General features: G+C 49.9%; 1 protein-coding gene across 1 annotated transcript in view; it reads right to left on the bottom strand.

Annotated features, from left to right (window-relative positions):
* TMEM30A (transmembrane protein 30A) overlaps nt 1-24,762 on the bottom strand; it is a 35,581-nt gene that overhangs the window by 5,639 nt on the left and 5,180 nt on the right. Inside the window, exons 2-4 of the mRNA XM_075340199.1 lie at nt 4,824-4,937; nt 3,862-3,969; nt 847-934 (exon numbers count right to left, since the gene is read on the bottom strand). Of these exons, the coding sequence (XP_075196314.1) occupies nt 847-934; nt 3,862-3,969; nt 4,824-4,937 (310 nt within the window). The remainder of the gene's footprint in view (nt 1-846; nt 935-3,861; nt 3,970-4,823; nt 4,938-24,762) is intronic.

The raw sequence follows: 24,762 nt of genomic DNA, 5'->3' as shown, positions 1-24,762 counted from the left end.
ACCATCCGATAAGGCTGCTTTCACACTACGTTTTTTTAACATGCGTCATGAACGTTTTTTTGCTGTAAAAGCGGATCCTGCTTTTACAGCAAAAAAATGCATGCAAACGCATGTTATTTTGAAGGATCCTGTCACTGGATGTTTAGGGGCGGGCATTGGAGTCATGTGATAGGGAGTGAGGGGAACTGAATGGGACAGACTGGGAGCCGGCATCTCACAGCTGCAGAGGATCGTAACCAAGGTAAACATCGGGTAACTTGTTTGGATGCCCGATAATTAACTTGGTTACGAGCGTCTGCACACGTAACCAACGTAAACATCGGGTAACTAAGAGAAGTGGTTACCCGATATTTACCTTGGTTACGAGTGTCCGCAGCTCTCAGGTGGGGGAGAGACAGAGAGAGGGAGGAGAGACAGGGGAGAGAGATGGGAGGAGAGAGAGGGAGGGGGAGAGAGAGACTGATCACCCGAGGCTGGTTTCTGTGCATGCTCAGTAGAGCAAGCAGGATCCTGTCTATCAGCATGCCAGCGTTCACATGCGTTTGCGTGCTGTTTAGTCAGGATCTAGCAATTTGCAGTATTTGGACGCAGCTCAAAAACGCTACAAGTAGCGTTTTTGGAAAATGTTAAAAAACTGCAAGTCGCTGGATCCTCACTATAACGCACGCAAACGCAGGTGAACGCATGTTAACGCGAGTCCATTGCAAATGCATTGAAATGAAAACGCATTTGTACTGGATCCGTTTTTTGTGTTAAAAAAACGTTCATGACGCATGTTAAAAAAAACAGTGTGAAAGCAGCCTAAGTCTGCATATTGCAGCAAAGCATAAAATGAAGGTTACTTACCATTGAACATACTGTTGGCAATGGCGCCACAAGGGGCAATGGGCAGGCTCTGGTTCATCCGATAAGGATCGCACTCCTTGCTGGGGTTCTAGAAGATAAAAAATTCATCTCATGTATTAATAGGAATCATGAACAGTTACAATAAGGCGCCTGATTCTTGTTATACATGTCGTGTAGCTTTCTTGACACATACAAGCTGCAATCTGACATTGAACACAAAGCTCAAAGCAGACTGCGGGACGGAGTACGGTGATCACCACCGGGCACGGAAGTGTACAGCATCAAGGACAATGTGTATATATACAAGAACATACAGGCAAAGGAAAAAGCTTATTGATCTCAGACGCACATAAATAATTCAACGTGACAAAGTGGGGACAACCAAAGAAAATCCTTACATCAGCTCAATCTGGACTTGGATGCCAACAACCCACTGAAAAGCTGCATTAATTGTGTATTCTGAAAGCCAATGTAATGTGAGAAGCCCAATCTTAGCCAGGAATAGCACACGGCTACATGTTATTGTACGGTAACAACGAAAGAAGAGCATCACTGTGGTGGAAGAAACATTTTTACTATATATTCATTTTTCTCTCTGAATATTGACCAGAATTAAAGGGAACCTGTCATGTCAAAAAATGCTATTAACTTCCAGATATGGGGTTACTCTGCAGGTTCAGTGTTGTAAAGGGCTGCGGCTGTAGCCTCAAAGCTTGGCTACTGGGAGGAAATAAACTTTACTCCTCCAGGAAGCCTCCGGCTTTCAGTCACCACTCAGTACACAGTGAGCATCGGCTGTAACCAAGGCCAGGCACGGACCGACAGAAGGCTCTACAGTGCATGGCTGTCAGTAATTACAACCGCCGCTCCATGTTTACAGAATGGTGACTGAAATCGTGCCGGCCTTGCCTCTATGACTAAAAGTCAGAGGCTTGCGGAAGCAATTAAGATCACTTGCTCTCGCAGCCAGGCCTTGACTGCGGCTCCTGCACAGCTATGGAAGACTATTACAGGAGTTATCCTCTACTCTGACAACCCCTTCTCAATCCCTATGTGTCTCCCCAGTCAAATAATAACACCTAAACCCTTCTCCGGTGCCAGCGCTGTACCAGCAGTGCCTCTCCTGGGTTTTGCTTCACATTGTCATGTGATCCATGCGGCCAATGAGTGGCCGCTTCACTGTCCCCTACTTTGGACAAATCAGACATAGGGAGAAAGAGCGAGAAATCAGTCTCAGGAGGAGACAGTGAAGCGGCCGCTGATTAGCCAGAGAGATCACATGACAAGGTCAAGGAAAACCTGGCAAAGGCGGTGCCAACACTGCTGGAAAGAAGGGGAAAAAATGAAAAAGGAGGGATAATTTCAGGTGCTGCACACAGAAGCAAGTTAAAGGAAGTCATTTTAAAGGATGCACCTGAGGAAGGGAACGGTCCCCCCCCTCCCCTCCGTCGTAATATATAGTGCTCATTAAAATGACTCTTTTATCTTGCTCGTGTGTGCAGCGCCTGAAATTCTTCACCTCTTTTCCATTTTCTTTTTCCTTCTTGTTTTCGGCTTCATACTGCTAGTATGGGAGCGGGCGGTCAGTGCAGATCACAGGTGCATTCCATCCCTCTCTGATCACCGGTGTGTCTAGCCTGGCCATTGCGGCTTCCAGTGTGGTCAGTGCCTCCCAGTGATCTGAGGACGTTCTGCCTTTGTGCCGCACGATACCCTGCTGCTGGTGCCTCCTTGTGCAGTGGGGATGTTCTCGGTAACAGAGTCGACATGACTTTTATACCTCAGATTATACAAGACATATCACGGAGGATCTGCGTTGGAGAGGGAATGGCGGCCGATCCCATCTACAACACCCTGTCGAATCGACAAGTGCTGTCCCAGTGTGGTCAGTGCCTCCCAGTGATCTGAGGACGTTCTGCCTTTGTGCCGCACGATACCCTGCTGCTGGTGCCTCCTTGTGCAGTGGGGATGTTCTCGGTAACAGAGTCGACATGACTTTTATACCTCAGATTATACAAGACATATCACGGAGGATCTGCGTTGGAGAGGGAATCGCGGCCGATCCTATCTACAACACCCTGTCGAATCGACAAGTGCTGTCCCAGTGGTTCCTGCCCAGCACAACATGAGCGGTGAGTATAGTGTTCACGTTGATCATTTTTTAGTCACAGTTGCACACAGGAAGCGCTTTTTATCTCTCTGCCATCGCGGGAAAGGCACCGCACCAGAGGTGAGTATACGTGACTTTTGCTTGAAGAGTTGTAGCTTTCAGTGACATTATTCATTTATCGCACAATATACTGGAAAATTAGAAAAAATTTCAAGTGCTTTGAAATTGTGCAAAAAACAAACTTAATTCCCCAATAGTTTTTTTAGGTTTTAGTTTTATGGCATTTGCCGTGATACAAGAATTAGCGGCCAGCAGCTCAATACAATGTATACTTTGTGCTGTGTGAGGATTGGTTTTACGTGCTAAGCGGACATTTTTACTGATATTTTGTGACTGTTAGATGCTTTTAATCACCTCTTATTGCATTCTTATGTAGTAACAACAACAAAAAAACCCCTATTTCGATGTGTAGGGTTTTTTTTCTCTCTTTTCGGCATTTATTAATCGGGTTGATTAACTTTCTATTTTTATAAATCAGACTTTTACAGACGCAGTGATGCAAATTATATTTCTTTTTTACCTTTAGTTTTAATGTGTAAAAAAGGATTATTTTTTTTGTTTAGGTCCTCTTAAGGGATTTGAACCAGCTATAGTCTGATTGCTTATACTATATGCTACAATACCACACTATATAGTAAAAATCAGTCTCCTACGAAGCTCAGCCACACGCTGTTCTTCACAGGAGTAAACGTAATGGAAGTTTCAGGGTCTTCAGCAGGCCCCGACTGCTGTGCCAACCCTCTGGCACCAAACGATCCGGTTGTGTGGGGAAAGAGGGTACAGCCATGGTGCCTGACAAGTGACCACAATAATATGGCCCCTATGTAGCCATACACACCACTTACTGTAAGAGAGTTCTTGTCTCCATTCAGCTGACTGTCATCTCTGGACTTTACATAACGTCGATGGTTCTGATAGAAGTTAGACAGCCCATAATACATAAACACATTGCTCTGCAAAAAAACACAGATGGGTGTTAACATGGAGGCACTTAGGAGCCAAGATTCTGCACCACCCATGAATTCTTCCTACAGCCCCCTTCACACGTCCGTGAAAATCACGCACGTTTTTCACGGACGTGTCAAAGGTGCGTATTGTCCTCAGTGTGCCATCCATGATAACACACGGAGAACGGGAACTTTCTGCTCACCTGTCCCTGGCGTTGCTGATCTGTGGTCTCCGGTCCTGCCGACTCCCCGCTGCTGTTGCTTCCGGCCCGCAGTGGAGTGAATATGCAATGAGCATAATGAGCGGGGGTCGGAAGCAAGTGACAGCAGCGGCAGAGACAGCAGCGCTGGAGAAGGTGAGTATAGAATTTTTTTTTTTTCTTCACAGACACGTTTTCTTCGGTGCGTGTCACACGGATTACATCTGTGCAGTCCGTGTGACACCCATGATGCCGGAGAAAAACGGACATGTCTACATGTGGGGACACGTATGCACGTATGCTCCACACGGACACGCGGTCAATGGCAAAACATGCACGTGAGCACAGACCCATTGATTTTAATGTGTCTACATGTGCCCGTGTCTCCAGCACGTGAATAAACAGACCAAACACGTACCGGAGACACGGACGTGTGAAGGGGACCTAAGACAGCTGACAGAATGCATTACTGGACACCCCTTCCTGTGGAAGGAGAAGCTCCCCATTCTCAGATCCCAGAATAATGCTACCAAATCATCGGGAAAACGTACCTCAAGGGGTTTATTTTGGGCTTTGCTTGCATTCTGAATTGTTAAAAGTAAAATGTCTACAATAAAAGACAGAATCTTGCAATCAGGCAGGAGAAATAGAAATATTTACCTCAAAAGCATTATCCAAAGTGAAGTTAATAACACAAGCACACGGGGTGGCGTTCAAGGTGGTGTTCAAGCACTTGTGACAGGGGCTGCTGGGATCTATTCCAGTATAGTCAATCTAAGAAAACAAAAGGAGGGTTAGAAATTAATTCTACCACACGCTACGTACTACAGTCTTATAGGGCGCATCCCTGGAACAGGCCACTAATTTAGAGATTAGCAAGCGATCTGCAGGACTGGTTCGGCAGCCATGTTGGTATCCCGAGGCTGCCAGACGGGAGGCCTCAGAACCAACTGCCACCTGTGATGGCTTCAGAAGAACCAACTGCCACCTCAGAACCAACTGCCACCTCTCTCTGATATGACACCTGGTGCGATGTCATGGGTGTCACTCTGGGCCGCCAAATCAGAAGAGGCACCAAGGATTCCAGTGACATCAGAATACCGACCTGTTCACTTCATCTCCAGCCACTATACATGGATGGCCGTCACAGAGCAGCGCTCTCCATATTAATTTTTGTGAAGCAGGATGAGACATGAGGGAGGCACTGTGCTGAATCTGCATACCCCCCATATAAACTACATTTTACAGGGTTACTGTAATGGCCTCCCCTCAGGATAAGCCATAGGTGAGGATCTAACTGCTGATATCGGATAAGGGCTGCGGCGTCCAACAGCTGTGTCCTGTTCATTACCGCTACATCCCAGGAACGTGATAGGACAGCAGAGAGCTGCAGTCACTAGAGATCTAATACTTTTCGTCTGCACCAATACAAGTATGCACCATATACGTATGACGCATTGAATTAGGCTACTTTCACACATCCGGTTTTTGCTCTGCGGCACAATACGGCGCTCTGCAGAAAAACCGCAACCGTTTTTGCCGCCGGTTGCGGTTTTTTTGCATAGACTTACATTAGTGCCGTATTGTGCCGCATGGGCTTGCGTTCGGTCCGGTTTTTGCCGCATGCGGTAGATTTAGCCGATGCCGCGGCCGGATGGAACGTTGCCTGCAACGTTTTTTGCTCCGGCAAAAACAACCGCATCGCGCCGCATCCGGCGCATTTTTCAATCCATGCCTATGGACGCCGGATGCGGCACGATGCGGAAAAAACCGCATCCGGCCGCCGCATGCGGTTTCTTCTACTGTGCATGCTCAGTAGCGCGCCGCAACCGGAAAAAAACGGACCGGCCGCATGTAAAAACTTATGCAAAGGATGCAGTGTTTTCACCGCATCCGTTGCATAGGTTTCACAGCCGCACGGCTCAAACCGGATGTGTGAAAGTAGCCTTAGGCTAGAATTGGGCCGGAAGTGACCGGAAGGTAATTGGCCACATAGTCAATGTAAACAATGTTTGTGTGTCTCTTGACTTTCACCTCTATAATACTTCACTTTCTACTGCACCCTCTGATCCCTAAACCCAGTAATGAACTTTTCATCTCTCCCACCATCCTCCCCACCCATCTCACCTTCCCCTCAGATATTTTCTTCCACATTTCACCCAGTGTCTCCAGACACACACGACCATCTCATGGCCTCTCCTGCTCCCACTTACTAAGGGTATGTGCGCACTAGGCGGTTTTTTCACGCTGCGTTATGTGCGTTTTTGTCTCAAAAAAAGCACCCGCGGCTAAAAAACGCATGCGTTTTTACCACGATTTGGTGCGTTTTTTGCTGCGTTTTTGATCAGTGCACAATGCCATTAAAGTTTGTTGATGAAAAAAAAAAAGGTCTGATGTCATTTCCTTCTTCAAAATGTTCATTGTATGCAGGAGAGCAGACAGCTGCAGAACTAGTGTATGCAGGAGAGCAGACAGCAGCTGCAGAACTACAAGGCTCAGCATCCTCCATCCAGGACTGAATGCAGGAGCTTTTTGCCCCCCAAAAAAATGACGTGGGCTTCGCCATATTTTTGTATGCTAGCCGGGTACAGCAGGCAGGTACAGGCTGCCCCCAACCCCAGCTGCCTATTTGTACCCGGCTGGGAATCAAAAATATAAGGAAGCCCTTTTTTTTTTATATTTCATGAATTTCATGAAATAATTTTTAAAAAAAATGACGTGGGCTTCGCCCAATTTTTGAGTCCAGCCGGGTACAACTAGGCAGCTGGGGATTGGAATCCACAGTGCAGGGTGCCCATGCTTTCTGGGCACCCCCGCTGTGAATTGCAGTCCCGCAGCCACCCCAGAAAATGGCGCTTTCATAGAAGCGCCATCTTCTGGCGCTGCATCCAACTCTTCCAGCTGCCCTGATGCCGGGTGGCTCGCTGGGTAATAATGGAGTTAGGGCTAGCTGTATATTATCAGCTGGCCTTAAGCGCGAAATTCATGGTGTCACGCCAATATTAGACATGGCCACCATGAATTTCTAGTAATGATAAAAAAAAAACAACACACAGAAAAATATTTTTATTAGAAATAAAACACAACACAGTTAGTGACTCCATCTTTATTGAAATAAAGAACCCCCCTCCGCAGTAATCCTGGGTCAGGGTCCCACGCCGTCCAATCCGGATCCAATATCATCTGATCGGTTTGCTGGAAGGCAAAGCGATCAGATGATGTGTCAGGTTCTAGGGCTTGAAGCACATCACACATCAGCTGATTGTATAAAAGCCGATTATACAATCAGCTGATGCATCGGTGCAAAAAAAAATAATAAATAAATAATAAATACTCACGTCTGTGCTGATTACCGGCAGCTCCTGGAGTGATCGGATGAGAGTCTGATCCTGTCCCATCGCTGCAGGAGCTGCCAGTAATCAGCTGATGAAGTCTCCTGACGGCAGGATCAGCTGATAGCCGGCCGGGCGCGAAAAAGCCGGCGACACCGCGAGAATTACGATCAGCTGATGCGTCAGGTGACTGCATCAGGTGATCCACCGCCAGGTCCTGCAAGCTTCGTACGTGCCCCGGGGAGACTGCACACAGCCAGAGCGGCGGGACCGGGACAGGAGCGGGCATGGCACCGGGACCCTGCAGACAGGTGAGTATATATGACATTTTTTTTTTTCTACTGTTCACTTTTGTTTTCGCCGCTGCCTCCACCTCCCGCCCAGACATGGCACCGCACGGTGCACCGCACCGCATTTACCAACAGAAGGAATCCTCTTCCTGTACACGTCACTTTACTGCCCACCCCTTGCGTTTATAGCTGCGTTTTTAGTCATAGAAACGCAGCTATATGCGTTTTTCATTGCGTTGTTGAACATCTCATTGAACTCAATGGGTGAAAAACGCAGTGAAAAACGTAGAAATAATTGACATGCTGCATTTTTGTGGTCACCACAAAAACGCAGCTACAAAAAAACGCTGTGTGCGGACAACACTTCTGAAAACCCATAGACATTGCTGGCGAAGCAATGTCACTGCGTTTTCAGCACAAAACCGCGGTAAAAAACGCCGCTAAAAACGCAGCAAAAACGCCTAGTGCGCACAAGGCCTAACACTCTCACTGCTTCTCCTCACTGCTGGAGATATCTCTCCTAATCCTGGTCCTCCTCACCACATCCCTATTGTCACTTCAAACCCTCATCCACAACCTATCACAAATTTCCGCAACCTCTCTAACCTCATACCCATCCACCCAGCCCCCGCTCCCCCAGTCCCACTAACAGGAGCTCTATGGAACGCTCGCTCCGTCTGCAACAAACTTAATTACATTCATGATCGTTTCATCACTAATAAACTCTCCTTCCTCGCCATCACAGAAACCTGGCTCACCCCCTCTGACACAGCCTCTCCTGCTGCACTTTCTATTGGCGGTCTCCAACTCTCTCACACCACCCGCCCCAGTAACAAGCATGGTGGAGGAGTTGGTTTGCTCCTGTCCGACCAATGATCCTTTACACCAATTCCACTACCACCCTCTGTTACTCTTCCCTCTTTTGAGGTGCACTCCGTACGCATCTACGCCCCTTCCAACCTTCAACTGGCTGTCATTTATCGCCCCCCAGGGCCAGCCACTGCCTTTTTTGACCATTTCACCACCTGGCTTCTACACTTCCTTTCCACCGACATCCCCACCATCATCATGGGGGATTTAAACATCCCCATTGACACTTCCCACTCATCTGTCTCCAAACTTCTAACACTCACTTCCTCCTTCGGCCTCACCCAATGGTCCTCTGCAGCTACTCACAAAGATGGCCACACACTGGACTTCACTCGCCTCTGTTCCCTATCTAACCTCTCTATCTCACCTCTCCCCGTCTGACCACAACCTACTCACATTCTCTTCCCTCTCTTCTCCAAGTACGCAACCCCCCTCCACAAACTTTCACACCCTCGCAGAAATATCAAACACCTTGATTTACACACACTTTCTCAGTCCCTTCTCATTCTCACAGACATTGCTTTTTTACACGATGCAGATGCTGCTGCAACTTTATACAACACTACAATCTCTGCAGCTGTCGGATCAGCTGCCCCCTTACTCACGCCAAAACCCGCACAGTCAACAGGCAACCCTGGCACACCAGTCAGACTAAACAACTGAGACAGGCTTACAGAATTGCTGAGCGCAGATGGAAGAAGTCTCATTCCACTGAGCACTTCATTGCATATAAAGAGTCCCTCACCACCTTCAAGTCCACTCTCACTGCTGCAAAACAAACCTACTTCTCATCCCTCATATCTTCTCTCTCTCTCTCAACCCTAAACAGCTATTCAACACTTTCAATTCTCTCCTCTGTCCTCCAGCACCACCTCCCTCTCCTCTCATCTCAGCTGAAGACTTTGCCTCTTTCTTCAAGCAGAAGATTAACAACATCAGAGCAAGCTTTGGCCCACAATCACCAAGGCCCCTCAGCATAGCTACTCAGCCCTCGTCCTCCAAATCCAGCTTCTCCACCATGACAGAAAACAATCTTTCCACTCTACTCTCAAGATCACATCTAACCACCTGTGCGCTGGACCCATCGCACCTCATCCCCAACATCACCGCAGTCCTCATCCCAGCCCTAACCCATCTCTTCAACCTATCACTAATAAGTGGTGTAATCCCCTCATGCTTTAAACATGCCTCCATTAGACCCATCCTCAAAAAGCCCTCCCTTGACCCATCCTGTGTGTCAAACTATCGCCCCATATCCCTTCTCCCCTATGCCTCAAAACTACTGGAACAGCATGTCCATCTTGAATTGTCCTCATACCTCTCCTCCTGCTCCCCCTTTAACCAGCTACAATCTGGCTTCCGACCACATCACTTTACTGAAACTGCCCTAACCAAAGTCACCAATGATCTACAAATCGCCAAAGCCAAGCGACACTACTCTGTCGTCCTCCTCCTGGACATGTCCTCTGCCTTCGACACAGTAGACCATTCCCTCCTACTACAGATTCTCTCATCTCTGGGCATCACAGACTTGGCCCTATCTTGGATCTCCTCATACCTAACCGACCGAACTTTCAGCATCTCCCATTCTCACAGCACTTCCTCATTTCCTCATCTCGCCCCCTGTCGGTGTCCCCCAAGGCTCAGTTCTTGGACCCCTGCTGTTCTCCATCTACACCTTTGGCCTGGGACAGCTCATAGAGTCCCGCGGCTTTCAGTATCATCTCTATGCTGATGACACACAGATCTACCTCTCTGGACCTGACATTACCTCTCTACTAACCAAAATTCCACAATGTCTGTCTGCTATTTCATCCTTCTCTGTGCGATTCCTAAAGCTTAACATGGACAAAACAGAATTCATTGTCTTTCCTCCTCCTCACTCATCTCCTTCAACAAGCCTTTCCATCAAACTTGATGGTTGCTCACTGCTCTATCCTTCAAGCCACACATCCAAGCCCTCTTCACCTCATGCAGACTACAACTCAAAAATATCTCCCGGATCCGTGCTTTCCTTAACCAAGAATCAGCAAAAACATTAGTGCATGCCCTCATCATCTCCCACCTCAACGACTGCAACCTCCTGCTCTCTGGCCTCCCTTCCAACACTCTTGCACCCCTCCAATCTATCCTAAACTCTGCGGCCCACTTAATCCACCTCTCCCCTCGCTATTCCCCAGCCTCGCCACTCTGCCAATCCCTTCACTGGCTTCCCATCGACCAACGACTCCAGTTCAAAACATTAACCATGACATACAAAGCCATCCCCAACCTGTCTCCTCCTTACACTTGTGACCTAGTCTCCCGATACCTACCTGCACGCAACCTCAGATCCTTACAAGATCTCCTTCTCTACTCCTCTCTTATCTTCTCTTCCCACAATCGCGTACAAGACTTCTCCCGTACCTCCCCCATACTCTGGAACGCTCTACCTCAGCATATCAGACTCTCCCCTACCGTGGAAAGCTTCAAGAGGAAGCTCAAGACCCATCTCTTCCAACAAGCCTACAACCTGCAATAACCTTCAGTCCAGTACACCACTGTGCAACCAGCTCTGTCCTCACCTATTGTACCATCACCCATTCCCTATAGACTGAGCCCTAGCGGGCAGGGTCATCTCTCCTCCTATACCAGTCTGTTTTGTACTGTTAATGATTGTTGTATTATATCCTCTTTCACTTGTAAAGCGCCATGGAATAAATGGCGCTATAATAATAAATATAATACTATAGTCATCAGAAAGCGCACAACCTATAACGTTCTTCCACCCTAAATACAGTGAACACAGAGGCATATATTACCAATTTGGGTCAGCAGACCTGTCACAGGTCCATATAGCAGCACAGCCCATGCTCGGACCGTTTCATGGACATATGAATGAGGCCTTAATCCAAGGACATGCCCACCCTGACCCTGGACATCTGGCAGGTATTTGACAGTAATTTGTGCTAGGTTCCCTTTTAAAAAGAATATAATTTATTTATTCACTTATATAGCACCATTAACTCCACAGCGCTCTACATACATCAGCAACACTGTCCCCATTAGGGACAATCTAAGGTCCCTATGTCAATGTCTTTGGAGTGTGGGAGGAAACCGGAGTACCCGGATGAAACCCACGCAAACACAGGGAGAACATACAAACTCCTTGCAGATGTTGTCCTTGGTGGGAATTGAACCCAGGACCCCAGCACTGCAAGACTGCAGTGCTAACCACTGAGCCAACATGCCGCCCTATAATACCTTTCAAATCTAAGGGGATGCCAAACTTGTCATCTCTATGTGGCCCCCTCCTTAGCCAACTCGGATCTTCAGCCACATGATACTACTAGCCTATCCCAACTTTTAGGTTTTGACAAGCTTATTTCTGTAGAAGTTAAAAGCACTACATCATTCATCCCTATTGAGAGGGACATTTAAGTCATGTCCACTAGTAAATATGAGGCACTTTGAGTAGACTGCTACAAAATTAGGAGACCTAAGGCCTAATTCACACGTCACTTTCCAGCACTGGCTCTGGGTGGTGTCCTAGATGGGCAGTCTCTACCTCAGATGTTTTCTATGGTATACAGCAGGGGTGGGGAACCTTTTTTCTGTCGGGGGCCATTTGGAAATTTCTACCAACCTTCGGGGGCCGCACAAAATTATCAATGTTTAAATGACCCTGCTATATTGGGTGAAGCAATTAATTAACTGGGGGCATGGGGCTGGGGGCACAGACACCACTGGAGGGGCTGGGGGCACAGACACCACTGGAGGGGCTGGGGGCACAGACACCACTGGAGGGGCTGGGGGCACAGACACCACTGGAGGGGCTGGGGGCACAGACACCACTGGAGGGGCTGGGGGCACAGACACCACTGGAGAGGCTGGGGGCACAGACACCACTGGAGAGGCTGGGGGCACAGACACCACTGGAGAGGCTGGGGGCACAGACACCACTGGAGAGGCTGGGGGCACAGACATCACTGGGGGGAGGCACAGACATCACTGGGGGGAGGCACAGACATCACTGGGGGGAGGCACAGACATCACTGGGGGGAGGCACAGACATCACTGGGGGGAGGCACAGACATCACTGGGGGGAGGCACAGACATCACTGGGGGGGCTGCACAGACATCACTGGGGGGGCTGCACAGACATCACTGGGGGGGGCTGCACAGACATCACTGGGGGGGGCTGCACAGACATCACTGGGGGGGGCTGCACAGACATCACTGGGGGGGGCTGCACAGACATCACTGGGGGGGGCTGCACAGACATCACTGGGGGGGGCTGCACAGACATCACTGGGGGGGGCTGCACAGACATCACTGGGGGGGGCTGCACAGACATCACTGGGGGGGGCTGCACAGACATCACTGGGGGGGGCTGCACAGACATCACTGGGGGGGGCTGCACAGACATCACTGGGGGGGGCTGCACAGACATCACTGGGGGGGGCTGCACAGACATCACTGGGGGGGGCTGCACAGACATCACTGGGGGGGGCTGCACACAGGACTGGGGGGGGCTGCACACAGGACTGGGGGGGGCTGCACACAGGACTGGGGGGGGCTGCACACAGGACTGGGGGGGGCTGCACACAGGACTGGGGGGGGCTGCACACAGGACTGGGGGGGGCTGCACACAGGACTGGGGGGGGCTGCACACAGGACTGGGGGGGGCTGCACACAGGACTGGGGGGGGCTGCACACAGGACTGGGGGGGGCTGCACACAGGACTGGGGGGGGCTGCACACAGGACTGGGGGGGCTGCACACAGGACTGGGGGGGCTGCACACAGGACTGGGGGGGCTGCACACAGGACTGGGGGGGCTGCACACAGGACTGGGGGGGGTGCACACAGGACTGGGGGGGGTGCACACAGGACTGGGGGGGGGTGCACAGGACTGGGGGGGGTGCACACAGGACTGGGGGGGGTGCACACAGGACTGGGGGGGGTGCACACAGGACTGGGGGGGGTGCACACAGGACTGGGGGGGGTGCACACAGGACTGGGGGGGGTGCACACAGGACTGGGGGGGGTGCACACAGGACTGGGGGGGGTGCACACAGGACTGGGGGGGGTGCACACAGGACTGGGGGGGGGTGCACACAGGACTGGGGGGGGGGTGCACACAGGACTGGGGGGGGTGCACACAGGACTGGGGGGGGTGCACACAGGACTGGGGGGTGCGCACACAGGACTGGGGGGTGCGCACACAGGACTGGGGGGTGCACACAGGACTAGGGGGGGTGCACACAGGACTAGGGGGGGTGCACACAGGACTAGGGGGGGTGCACACAGGACTAGGGGGGGTGCACACAGGACTAGGGGGGGTGCACACAGGACTAGGGGGGGTGCACACAGGACTAGGGGGGGTGCACACAGGACTGGGTGATGGGCTGCACATAGGATTGTGTGGGGGTGCACACAGGACATTGGGGGGCTGCACACAGGACTGGGGGAGGGGTGCACACAGGTTTGGGGGGGTGAAAACAGGACTACTGGGTGATGGGCTGCACACAGGACTGGGGGAGGGGTACACACAGGACATTGGGGGGCTGCACACAGGACTGGGGGAGGGGTGCACACAGGACATTGGGGGGCTGCACACAGGACTGGGGGAGGGGTGCACACAGGACATTGGGGGGCTGCACACAGGACTGGGGGAGGGGTGCACACAGGACATTGGGGGGCACACTGCGTTGAGAGTTTCATGCAACTCTGGGAGAGAAGGTTTACAGAACTGGTGTGGGGAGGCACAAAGCATTGGGCAGGGCACATAGCAGCAGAGGGTCGGCGCTGGACTCACAGCAGCATTGCATTCACATCACCTGAGTGCAGGAGCCAGACACACTGCATCAGAAGGAGAAGGCAGGCACTGATCTCCGGAGGGCAGGGGGCAGACACACTGCATCAGAAGGAGAAGGCAGGCACTGATCTCCGGAGGGCAGGGGGCAGACACACTGCATCAGAAGGAGAAGGCAGGCACTGATCTCCGGAGGGCAGGGGGCAGACACACTGCATCAGAAGGAGAAGGCAGGCACTGATCTCCGGAGGGCAGGGGGCGGACACACAAGGCTGGAAGCTGAGGCTGCTGTAGACCCGCCCACAATTGGCACTGGCCGACGGGAGAACACATTGCAGCACAAACAGCAATGTGTGGATTTAAAGGGCCGGCGGCAGCAAGACCGGGGTGACAGCACGAGCACTGCCTCCCCCGGGAATCTGCCCGGGGGCCACACAAAAGGTCATGGCGGGCCGCATGCGGCCCGCGGGCCGGAGGTTCCCCACCCCTGGTATACAGGATCATTTCTTTCATTTTTTTTCTTGCTAGTTTTGTTTATTTTAAACACCTGGAGGATGAAATGTAACTTTCTTATCTGCCCAAACAATGACTTCCTGACAACACAAGGACTATGCTAAGCTTTGAAGATAGAAATATGGTTTTATCATAAGCAAAATAAATTAGAAACCGGAGTTTCCAGCCAAAATTGGAATGAAGGTGGGGACTTCTCTGGATAAGTGTTCTTGGTGGGTAGAAATGGTTTACTTTTTGCAGCTTTATATTGTTCTTTCCTGCACCGCACCCACTTGTTCTCTCTAACACAATGGTGGTCTATCCATACTAGCTAATAATCACTCTTATTGGTTACATTTCTCAAGACCGGAGTGCACGGACAGCCAGATACTGCACAATGAAGACCCGACCCCACTTCACGATACCCATCCCAGCATCTGTGCTGTTAGCATCAGCTATCCCCAAATACAGGCAGCGGACAATACAAAACAGCATCATTTTTAAAGAGAACAAGTCACCGACTCAAAAGTGGCCAGTTTTTGCTATTATTTTATTACCATTATCTTCTGGAGTATTGCTCCTGTTTCTTTTTTAAAATCTGCCATACAGTTCTAGAGATACCGGCCTTATTATTTAGCCCTACACTTTGAGGTCTTAACAAGGGGGCGTGTCTCAGTGGATAATACTATAGAGTAGTCAAGACACGCCCCCAAGAGAATCCAGGAAGCCACACCCCCTAGTAAAAACCATATAACTGTAAGGAGGATTTAAAAATAGAAAAAGCGAATTACTCAGGAGAACAGTGGGAATAAACTACATCCAAAGCAGGTCCCTTGTGCCTGGTGACAGGTTCCTCTAAAGTGGAGATTGACTATTCAGCACATTATGTAGAAGATGAAAAATATGTGTAAAAATATAGTGAAAATGCAAGACCGAGCTTACCACCACTAATTTTAGGTGACGCATCTGTACAAATGAAGACAATGATGGAGGTGGGAACTAAGGAAAGCACCAAGTGTCTCACACTAAGGCTAGGATAAACACCAATGTTACTTTAAGCATATAGATCCGGTCTAAGGCTGCTTTCACACACCCGGTTTTTGCAGTGCGGCTCAATCCGGCTCAAAAACCTATGCAATGGATGCGGCGAAAAAAACGGATCCGTTGCATACGTTTTTCCATGTAGCCCGTTTGTTTGACAGATGCAGCTCGATACTGAGCATGCGCAGTTCAAAAAACGCATGAGGCGTCCATAGGCTTGCATTGTAAATTGCGCCGCATCGCGCCAGATCCGGCGCGATACAGTTTTTTCGCCGCACAAAAAACGTGCCAGGCAACGTTCCATCCGGATGCCGCATGGGCTAAATATGCCGCATCGGGCAAAAAACGGACGCAACGCAAGGCCATGCGGCACAATACGGCGCTAATGCAAGTCTACGTGGAAAAAAAGGCTTGCGTTTTTTCCGCAAATCGCCGTATTGTGCCGCTCAGCAAAAAACGGATGTGTGAAAGCAGCCTTAGTCATATCTTTTGCTGCACTGTAAAGAGAGAAATACGCACTGACACCTGCAATACAAGTGGACATACTGCGGACTTAAAGGGGTTGTCCACTAATAGGGGCAACTGCTTCTGATCCCGTTTCCTCAAGTAAAATAAAAAAGCCTATACTCCACGCCAGTGCTGGTGCAGCTCCATTGGTGTCGATATTCACGTTCCCAGGGCTCACGTGGCATCATGCAAGCATGCACCCCAATCACTGCCAGCTTCTGTCTCACCGCAATCAGAGGCAGGAGCAATCAACAGGAAGTGACGGGCAGCTGCAGCTCTCACTTGCTGTCGACTGACTCGTTTGGTCTGAAGGCGGGGGGAGACGGAAGCTCTCGCCGATTGGTTGCGGGGCTCACGTGAGAACACAAACCCACATGAGCCCGATACCACAAGCCGCGGCATCGCTGCAAGGGCACCGGTATGGGAGGCGAGTATAGGCTTTAATATTTTACCTGGAGGAAACATGGCATCAGAAGGGGTTGTCCTAATAGTAGGGACAACTAAACCACAAAAAGAATTAAATTTTCCCCGAAAAATTCAAGAATTATTCACAGCAACAAAAGGGCAACAGTGTTTACCTGCCCAGGCCACAGAATCTAATGCACAAACAGGGGGCAGCAAAACCCCTTAATAAAGATGGAGAAAACACAGGTAGAAAAACACTGATGTAGTAACCACTACTACCATGTTTGCCCGAAAATAAGACCTACCCTGAAAATAAGCTGTAACAGCAATTTTTAGCATAAGGCTTAAATATAACCTCTACCCCGGCCCTAATCGCAGTTCAATAAAGAAGTGTCCATGCAGCTAAAAAAGTAAAGAATACTGCAGAACACTTCATTATAGAAAGCAGACACCCCCAAAAGAGAGAAGACATAAGACCCCGCAATCATACTCACCAGACACCAAACGGGAGAACCTGCATTAAAATGCACAGCCACACACATCAGATCACACACAATCACACGCACCACATCCAGCGATCCCAATTGATTCCAGCTGGCAGAGGATCCTGGGACCCAGTGCAGTAGATAGAGTGCAAGGACCCGGCAGTGGAACGCATCGATGCAGGTCCTTTATGTGTTCCACCGCAGGTTCCAGCACACCACTGCACTGCGTCCTCGGATCTTATGCCGGCCAGATGCAATCTGTATTGCCGGATGTGGTGTGTGCGCGATCTTATATATGTGCGTGTCGGCCAGAAGCAGGGGAGGAATGCATGCAGCATACCTGCTGGGGAAGCGCCCACCAAAGATCACAGGAGGCCCTGGGAGTGATACAGATACCCAGGGTCTGGTAAGTATCACGATCCTGGGGAGGGGATCTGCATTTTTTTTCTTTGGGAGGGGGGTAAACTTTCCCCCAACTGCATTTCCCCGAGAATAAGCCTTACCCCAAAAATAAGCACTAGTGCATTTTTCGGGGGTGGGGGGGAACAAAACAAAAACATAAGACAGTGTCTTTTTTTGGGGAAACACGGCAGTAGTGGATAACCCTTTAAGTAAAAAAAAAAAAAAACGTCCATCTCCTTCAAACTCATCTACACAAAAAAAAGTCAAGATCAAGAAAGAAGTAGCACTGTAAGGCTATGTGCACACGTTGCGTTTTTTTCAGCGCGGAAAAAACGCACCCTCTGGCAGAGGGGAGAATTGTAAACAATGCTTTTTGAAAAAAAACGCATCGAAAACACATGCGTTTTTCATGCTTTTTCCATGCACTTTTTTAGGTGCGCTTTTTAAGACTTGTCAGTGTTAATAAAAATGGTTGAACACAGACCTTTGGAGGAAAAAAACCTGTGATGTCATTTCCTTCTCCACATTCTCCATTGTGGAAACAAAAAAAAAAAAAATAATGAAAATGGCGTGGGGGTCCCCCCTATTTTTGATAGGCAGCTAGAGTAAAGCAGACAGCTGTAGCCTGCAAACCACAGCTGGCAGCTTCATCTTGTCTGGTGATCCATTTGGAGGGCTCCCCAGGCTTTTTTTTTTTTATTTATAAATAAAGAATTAAAAAAAAAAAAAATAACGTGGGGTCCCCCCAAATTAGATCACCAGCCAAGGTGAAGCTGACAGCTGGGGTCTGGTATTCTCAGGGTGGGAAGAATGGTTATTGGACTCTTCCAAACCTAAAAATAGCAGGGCGCAGCCGCCCCAGAAGTGGCGCATCCATTAGATGCGCCAATCCTGGCGCTTCGCCCCAAATTAATTCCGTTGCCCTGGTGCGGTGGCAAACGGGGTAATAAATGGGGTTGATATCAGATGTGTAATGTCACCTGGCATCAAGCCCAGCAATTAGTGATGTCACAGCGTCTATTTGATACCAGACATAACTAATTGACAATAAACAAAAGCAAAAAAAAATAAAAAAAAATTTATTAGAAAAAACACTCCCCAAATCATTCTCGGTCACCAATTTAATAAAAAAAAAAATTGAAAAAAATGGGTCCGCAGAAATCCATTTGGACGTCCCACGTCGGCTCTGGACCTTCTAGAATATGGGGGCACGTTCAGGGAACGTATCCCCCATTTTCTAGTAGGGCAGACCCTCCATTTGAGGAGAGTGGGTGCCAAAAATCTGCACCCACTCTCCCCAAGACACAGCTGCAGACTGCCGAGCAGCCTGCACAGCTCTCTGAACACAGTGCTGGCTGTCAGCTGATCTGCACATGTGACCACACTGACCGGCGTCTGCTGTGAAGGAGGAGGGGGCCGCGGGGGATCAGCGCTGCGACCGGACAGGTAAGGGGGAATACCGAGGGGAATAGGGGGTGACCTGGCAGGGCCTGGGGGGGCATTTTTCTGTTGCATGTCTCAAGGCACATGCGACAGATATAGAAGTAGGGTGCGGCCGGTGCGCTACTGTGCGCGCAGCCATTTTGGATTTTCGGGAGGGGGTTGGGGGTCGGGAGAGGGTTGGCGGTCGTGGGGGCGTAGGGGAGGGGGTTGGGGGGACACCGGGGGACCGGAGAGGAGCTTTATCTCCCATCTGGCATGTTTGATCATGCCAGATGGGAGATAAATCATTTTTTACCGGCGCTGCCATTGATCATCCATATACGGTGTATACTGGAGATCGGGTGAGCGGGGACCGTGAATCATAATCTCCAGGGTCTCAGCTACCCCCGGTAGCTGAAATCCCGGGGATTTTCTGAATCTTGGGAGCGCTCTACCATTTTTTTGACTGCCGTAAAAAAGCGGCGGATCGGAAAAAGTACCATTACCGCCGTTCAAAGGCGGATCGGCGGTAGTTAAGGGGAAAAAAAAATAAAACCCACTATACTCACCAGACTAATGAGCTTAGGGACATCGATCTTCCGTCTGTTGTACCACGCCATGGCCCAGAGAAGATTCCTCACGAATGGCGATTCCTCGTGAGTCGGGACAACAGCAAACCGGCTTTCCAGGACTTTGCCAGGAAGTGAGGTCAACAGGAAACCTCTTGACCTCACTTCCAGGTAAATGCCTGCGTTCTGTATGCCGACAAAGCTCGCGGACTGCAACAAAAAAGCTCACTGCGGTGTAGCTGCGTTCTGACCCGCATCATTGATTTCAATGGGGGAGAGAACGCAGCCACAACGCACAAAAGAAGTGACATGCTGCTTTTCTTTCCGCACCGATTTTTGGCATCCGAAACGCTGCGTGTGCACTGATTTTTCGGCTTTCTCATACACTTTGCTGGGAAAGCTGAACGCATGCAATTTGCCACTAAAACGCTGCGGTTCCGCAGTAAAAAAACGCCACGTGTGCACACAGCCTAACAGCTACATGGACACCAGACACCTTCCCTTATAGAATAGACAGGAGGATAGCTCCGAGGATTCAGACCCTACTTTGAGAATCACCAAATAATGATAATGGATTCTGCTGCAAGGGGACATCTTTAGAGGCGGTGGCAAGGAACTGGCCAATATTCTCCTGCAGGTTCAGAGTCTCCTGTACAGGCACAATACCTGGAGACTAGAGGCTCTGTACACATTGGATACAAACCCATGGAGAGCCTCCGAAGTGCACATTATGTGTGTGTCCACAGGGCTCCAATGTCAGAGCTTATAGAAAACTTTATAAAAAGAGAGATCCTGACAAGACCTCATGTATTCACTTTATTTCCAAGGGGCTGTCCACTCATCTCTACTATAAGCTGCAATAGTTATAAAAATAAAAAAGCTAGCATCGCCTTCCCTGAAACCAGCGCAGTCTCCGTCGCTACCCCAATCCGAGTTGTTTGCAGTGCTGCAGCCAATCAGTGAGTTCAGAGACTCATTTGGTCTACACGGGGCAAAGACACATAGCTCAGTGATTGCAGTGCTGTTGACTTGACGTCAAGGCCGGAGACTCAGTGCAGGACCCGGGGAGGGCAAGACATTCTTGATTTGTGTTTTTTTGATAACTACTGCAGCTTATAGCAGAATGTTTTCTGTAAGGGAACAATCCCATTATCATTGAGTCTATGGGTGTTGGATGCCACTGCCTCCATTACACACACGTCCGGAGCTTTTATATGTATGGTCATCTTTACGTTTCCCCAAGATGTTCTACAGATGAAGATCACGTCACACAATGTGTCACCAGCGGCACAAAGCTCCAGTTACCATGAACCCTCCATCACCTCCACAATTACCATAGTGCTCGGTTGTATCATGTAACTGGAGATTCCCGTCTTATTACACACCAATGATCATGTGCCAGGTGCGGCTAGGTCACAGTGGCTGCAGTCTATTACTGAGGAACCTTGTGCACAAAGTCAGTGCAAGTACATCAGGACCAGCCCAACAGACCCACTTTTCTTAGAGCAACCCTGACTCAGAGGATCATCGAGGGTCTACATTGGCATGTCTCAGCTAGCGTCTCCCAGCAGGTCAGGTTTTTAGGATTTCCTTTGTATTGCACAGGAGACAATTGTCAAAACCACAGTTATCCCCAAATCATGATCTAGTGGAGGAACAGGAGTGGGACACTCACAGGCACTGGAGCCGAGCTGCGGTATACAGTGTACAGCGCTGGTACATTACTTTTTTTTTTGAAACGTACAAGGACCACAGAAGAATCGCATAGCAACAACTCAGTGATCATAATAACCAGAGAATAGAGTCTTTGAATTTGCTGAAAAACCCAAACAAGCAGTGATTGAATGTTTCAAACATTTATTAAATAAGTGCTGTAGGGTATAACAATAAATACGTTAAATATAGGACCAGGAGAAAGGATGTGCTGAAGGGGAAAGAAACCCCACAAGTCCCGGGAGAGTAAAGAGGGGGTTAAGAAACTCATCAAAGGTGATCATACAAGACCTATAGGCAAGATGCCCAGAGTACAAGGAGAAACCTACAACAATTTAGTACAGAGGCACTCACATACGATGCAAAATATGCTTTCATGTGTGGCATGAGATGAGGCAGAAATTACTCACCGTAGGTACCGGGATAACACGTGGGGACCGGCGTCCCAACACGTGTTTCGCGTTGGTGTGCTTCTGTCCCCCGACGAAGCACAAACGGTGTGGTCCTATATATAACGTATTTATTGTTATACCCTACAGCACTTATTTAATAAATGTTTGAAACATTCAATCACTGCTTGTTTGGGTTTCTCTGTTTTTCAGCAAATTCAAAGACTATTCTCTGGTTATTACATTTCGTATACCGCGAAAATCCAGCTGCCAAAGATGACAACAGCCTATCCGTAGGGTGCAGGGTCCTCACCAGTGTCATATCCAAAGCGCAGGTCATCAATATAGCGGACAAAAAGGGCTTCAAAAATGTCTCATAAGTTACAATAAAGTGGGGAGTCTCCTATAAGAAAGCAATAGCCATTACTTGAAGGGGTGGTTCACTAGTTAGTATTCATAGGCACTTAGTTTTGCTGAGAAACAAGATTTCTCTCAAATACTGTGCCTGTGAGTGGTGCTATTGTGGTTCGCTCATCCCCTTCGTGTCACCTCTGATGTCTGGTGATGTCACGTTAATTTCCAGTTGACCCGACATCACCACGGACCGGGCCCCAGTCTTCCTGAGTGACTGGGCTGTGGGCAGCGTTTCACTGCCCGTAACAGCCCAGCGTGTCTCCCTGCGCCCTCCTCCTTCACTGCAGAGCACCACAAGCAGGAGCGATGCTGGGCTATGACGAGCGGTGAAATGCCGCCCATAGCCCAGTCACTCAGGAAGGCTGGGGCCGGCTGCTGTGGTGTCGTCAACTGGAAGTTGACGTGACATCACCGGACATCAGAGGTCACGAGAATGTGGTGAGTGGAGCACAATAGCACAGCTCACAGGCACTGTTGGCAACACAAGATATTTGAGAGAAACCTCGTTTCGCAACATAATATCGATGTGGTTTGGAAAACTAACTAGTGAGGCACCCCTTAAATTACTGACTAGAGATGAGTGAACCCGAGGTTTGGTGTTCAGACCAAACACAGACTTTACAAAAAAGAAATGTGTTCGGTTGCTTTATGTATGCTGACCACTCACGCGAGCATCACTACACTCGGTGCTTGGCCCAGTGTGAGCCGCGTGCAGTGTATGCATAGCCCGTACTGGCGGGTAACAACAGCGTGATCAGATGTAGTGTGCACCCAAAAAATGATCCTATGCGGAGATATTTTATACGTGTCCCTGCTTTGTATTGTGTAATGGCCGTGTCTGACCGTACAGGAACACGGCCTGATAATGCCATTAACAGAATGCATGTTAGGGGGGCAGGATCCACGGCTCCTGGATTAATGGTGGACAGGATCTGTGGCATTAGGCCACGTTATGTGTTCAGTATTTGGCATCAGTATGTGTCAGCCAAAACCAGCAGTGGAACAATCAGAGGAAACATATGATAGAGGCACGGGCACCACTTCTCCATTTATTACCTGCTCCTGATTTTGGCTACAAACACTGAGGTAAAAATCTCACCGTATACTCATCATGTGCACGTGATCGCAATGTAAGCAGAAGACGCGCAAGAAAAGGCAAGATCCATGTCTCCTAGATTCATGGTGGACATGATCCGTGGCATTAACGAGGTGCAGGATCCCCAATACCCTGGTTGCTGATGGGTAAAATCTCTGGCATTAGCAAGAAGCATGTAAGGGGGTAGGATCCCCGATAGCTGGATTAGAGCAAAATAAGTAGCATTTAGTGGGGGCAGGATTCCGGATACCCGGTGGGCAGAAAACTTGGCACTTAGTGGGAGCAGGAAAGCTGGCATTCAGTGGGGGCAGGATCCTGGATACCCTGTGGGCAGGATAGCTGGCAGTTAGTGGGGGCAGGATCCTGGATACCCTGTGGGCAGGATAGCTGGCAGTTAGTGGGGGCAGGATCCGGGATAACCGGTGGGCAGGATAGCTGGCAGTTAGTGGGGGCAGGATCTGGGATAACCGGTGGGCAGGATAGCTGGTACTTAGTGGGGGCAGGATCCGGGATACCCTGTGGGCAGGATAGCTGGTACTTAGTGGGGGTACGATCAGGGATACCCTGTGGGCAGGATAGCTGGCAGTTAGTGGGGGCAGGATCCGGGATACCCTGTGGGCAGGATAGCTGGCAGTTAGTGGGGGTACGATCAGGGATACCCTGTGGGCAGGATAGCTGGCACTTAGTGGGGGCAGGATAGCTGGTACTTAGTGGGGGCAGGATCCGGGATACCCTGTGGGCAGGATAGCTGGCAGTTAGTGGGGGCAGGATCCGGGATAACCGGTGGGCAGGATAGCTGACACTTAGTGGGGGCAGGATCCGGGATACCCTGTGGGCAGGATAGCTGGCAGTTAGTGGGGGCAGGATCCGGGATACCCTGTGGGCAGGATAGCTGTCAGTTAGTGGGGGCAGGATCCGGGATACCCTGTGGGCAGGATAGCTGGCAGTTAGTGGGGGCAGGATCCGGGGTAACCGGTGGGCAGGATAGCTGGCACTTAGTGGGGGTACGATCAGGGATACCCTGTGGGCAGGATAGCTGGCAGTTAGTGGGGCAGGATCCGGGATAACCGGTGGGCAGGATAGCTGCCAGTTAGTGGGGGCAGGATCCGGGATACCCTGTGGGCAGGATAGCTGGCAGTTAGTGGGGGCAGGATCCGGGGTAACCAGTGGGCAGGATAGCTGGCACTTAGTGGGGGCAGGATCCGGGATACCCTGTGGGCAGGATAGCTGTCAGTTAGTGGGGGCAGGATCCGGGATACCCTGTGGGCAGGATCCGGGGTAACCGGTGGGCAGGATAGCTGGCACTTAGTGGGGGCAGGATAGCTGGTACTTAGTGGGGGTACGATCAGGGATACCCTGTGGGCAGGATAGCTGGCA

Source organism: Anomaloglossus baeobatrachus, chromosome 3 (assembly GCF_048569485.1).
Source record: "Anomaloglossus baeobatrachus isolate aAnoBae1 chromosome 3, aAnoBae1.hap1, whole genome shotgun sequence".
Taxonomy (NCBI): domain Eukaryota; kingdom Metazoa; phylum Chordata; class Amphibia; order Anura; family Aromobatidae; genus Anomaloglossus; species Anomaloglossus baeobatrachus.
Note: the sequence above shows the minus strand (reverse complement) of the source record. Positions and strands in the feature narration are given on the sequence as shown.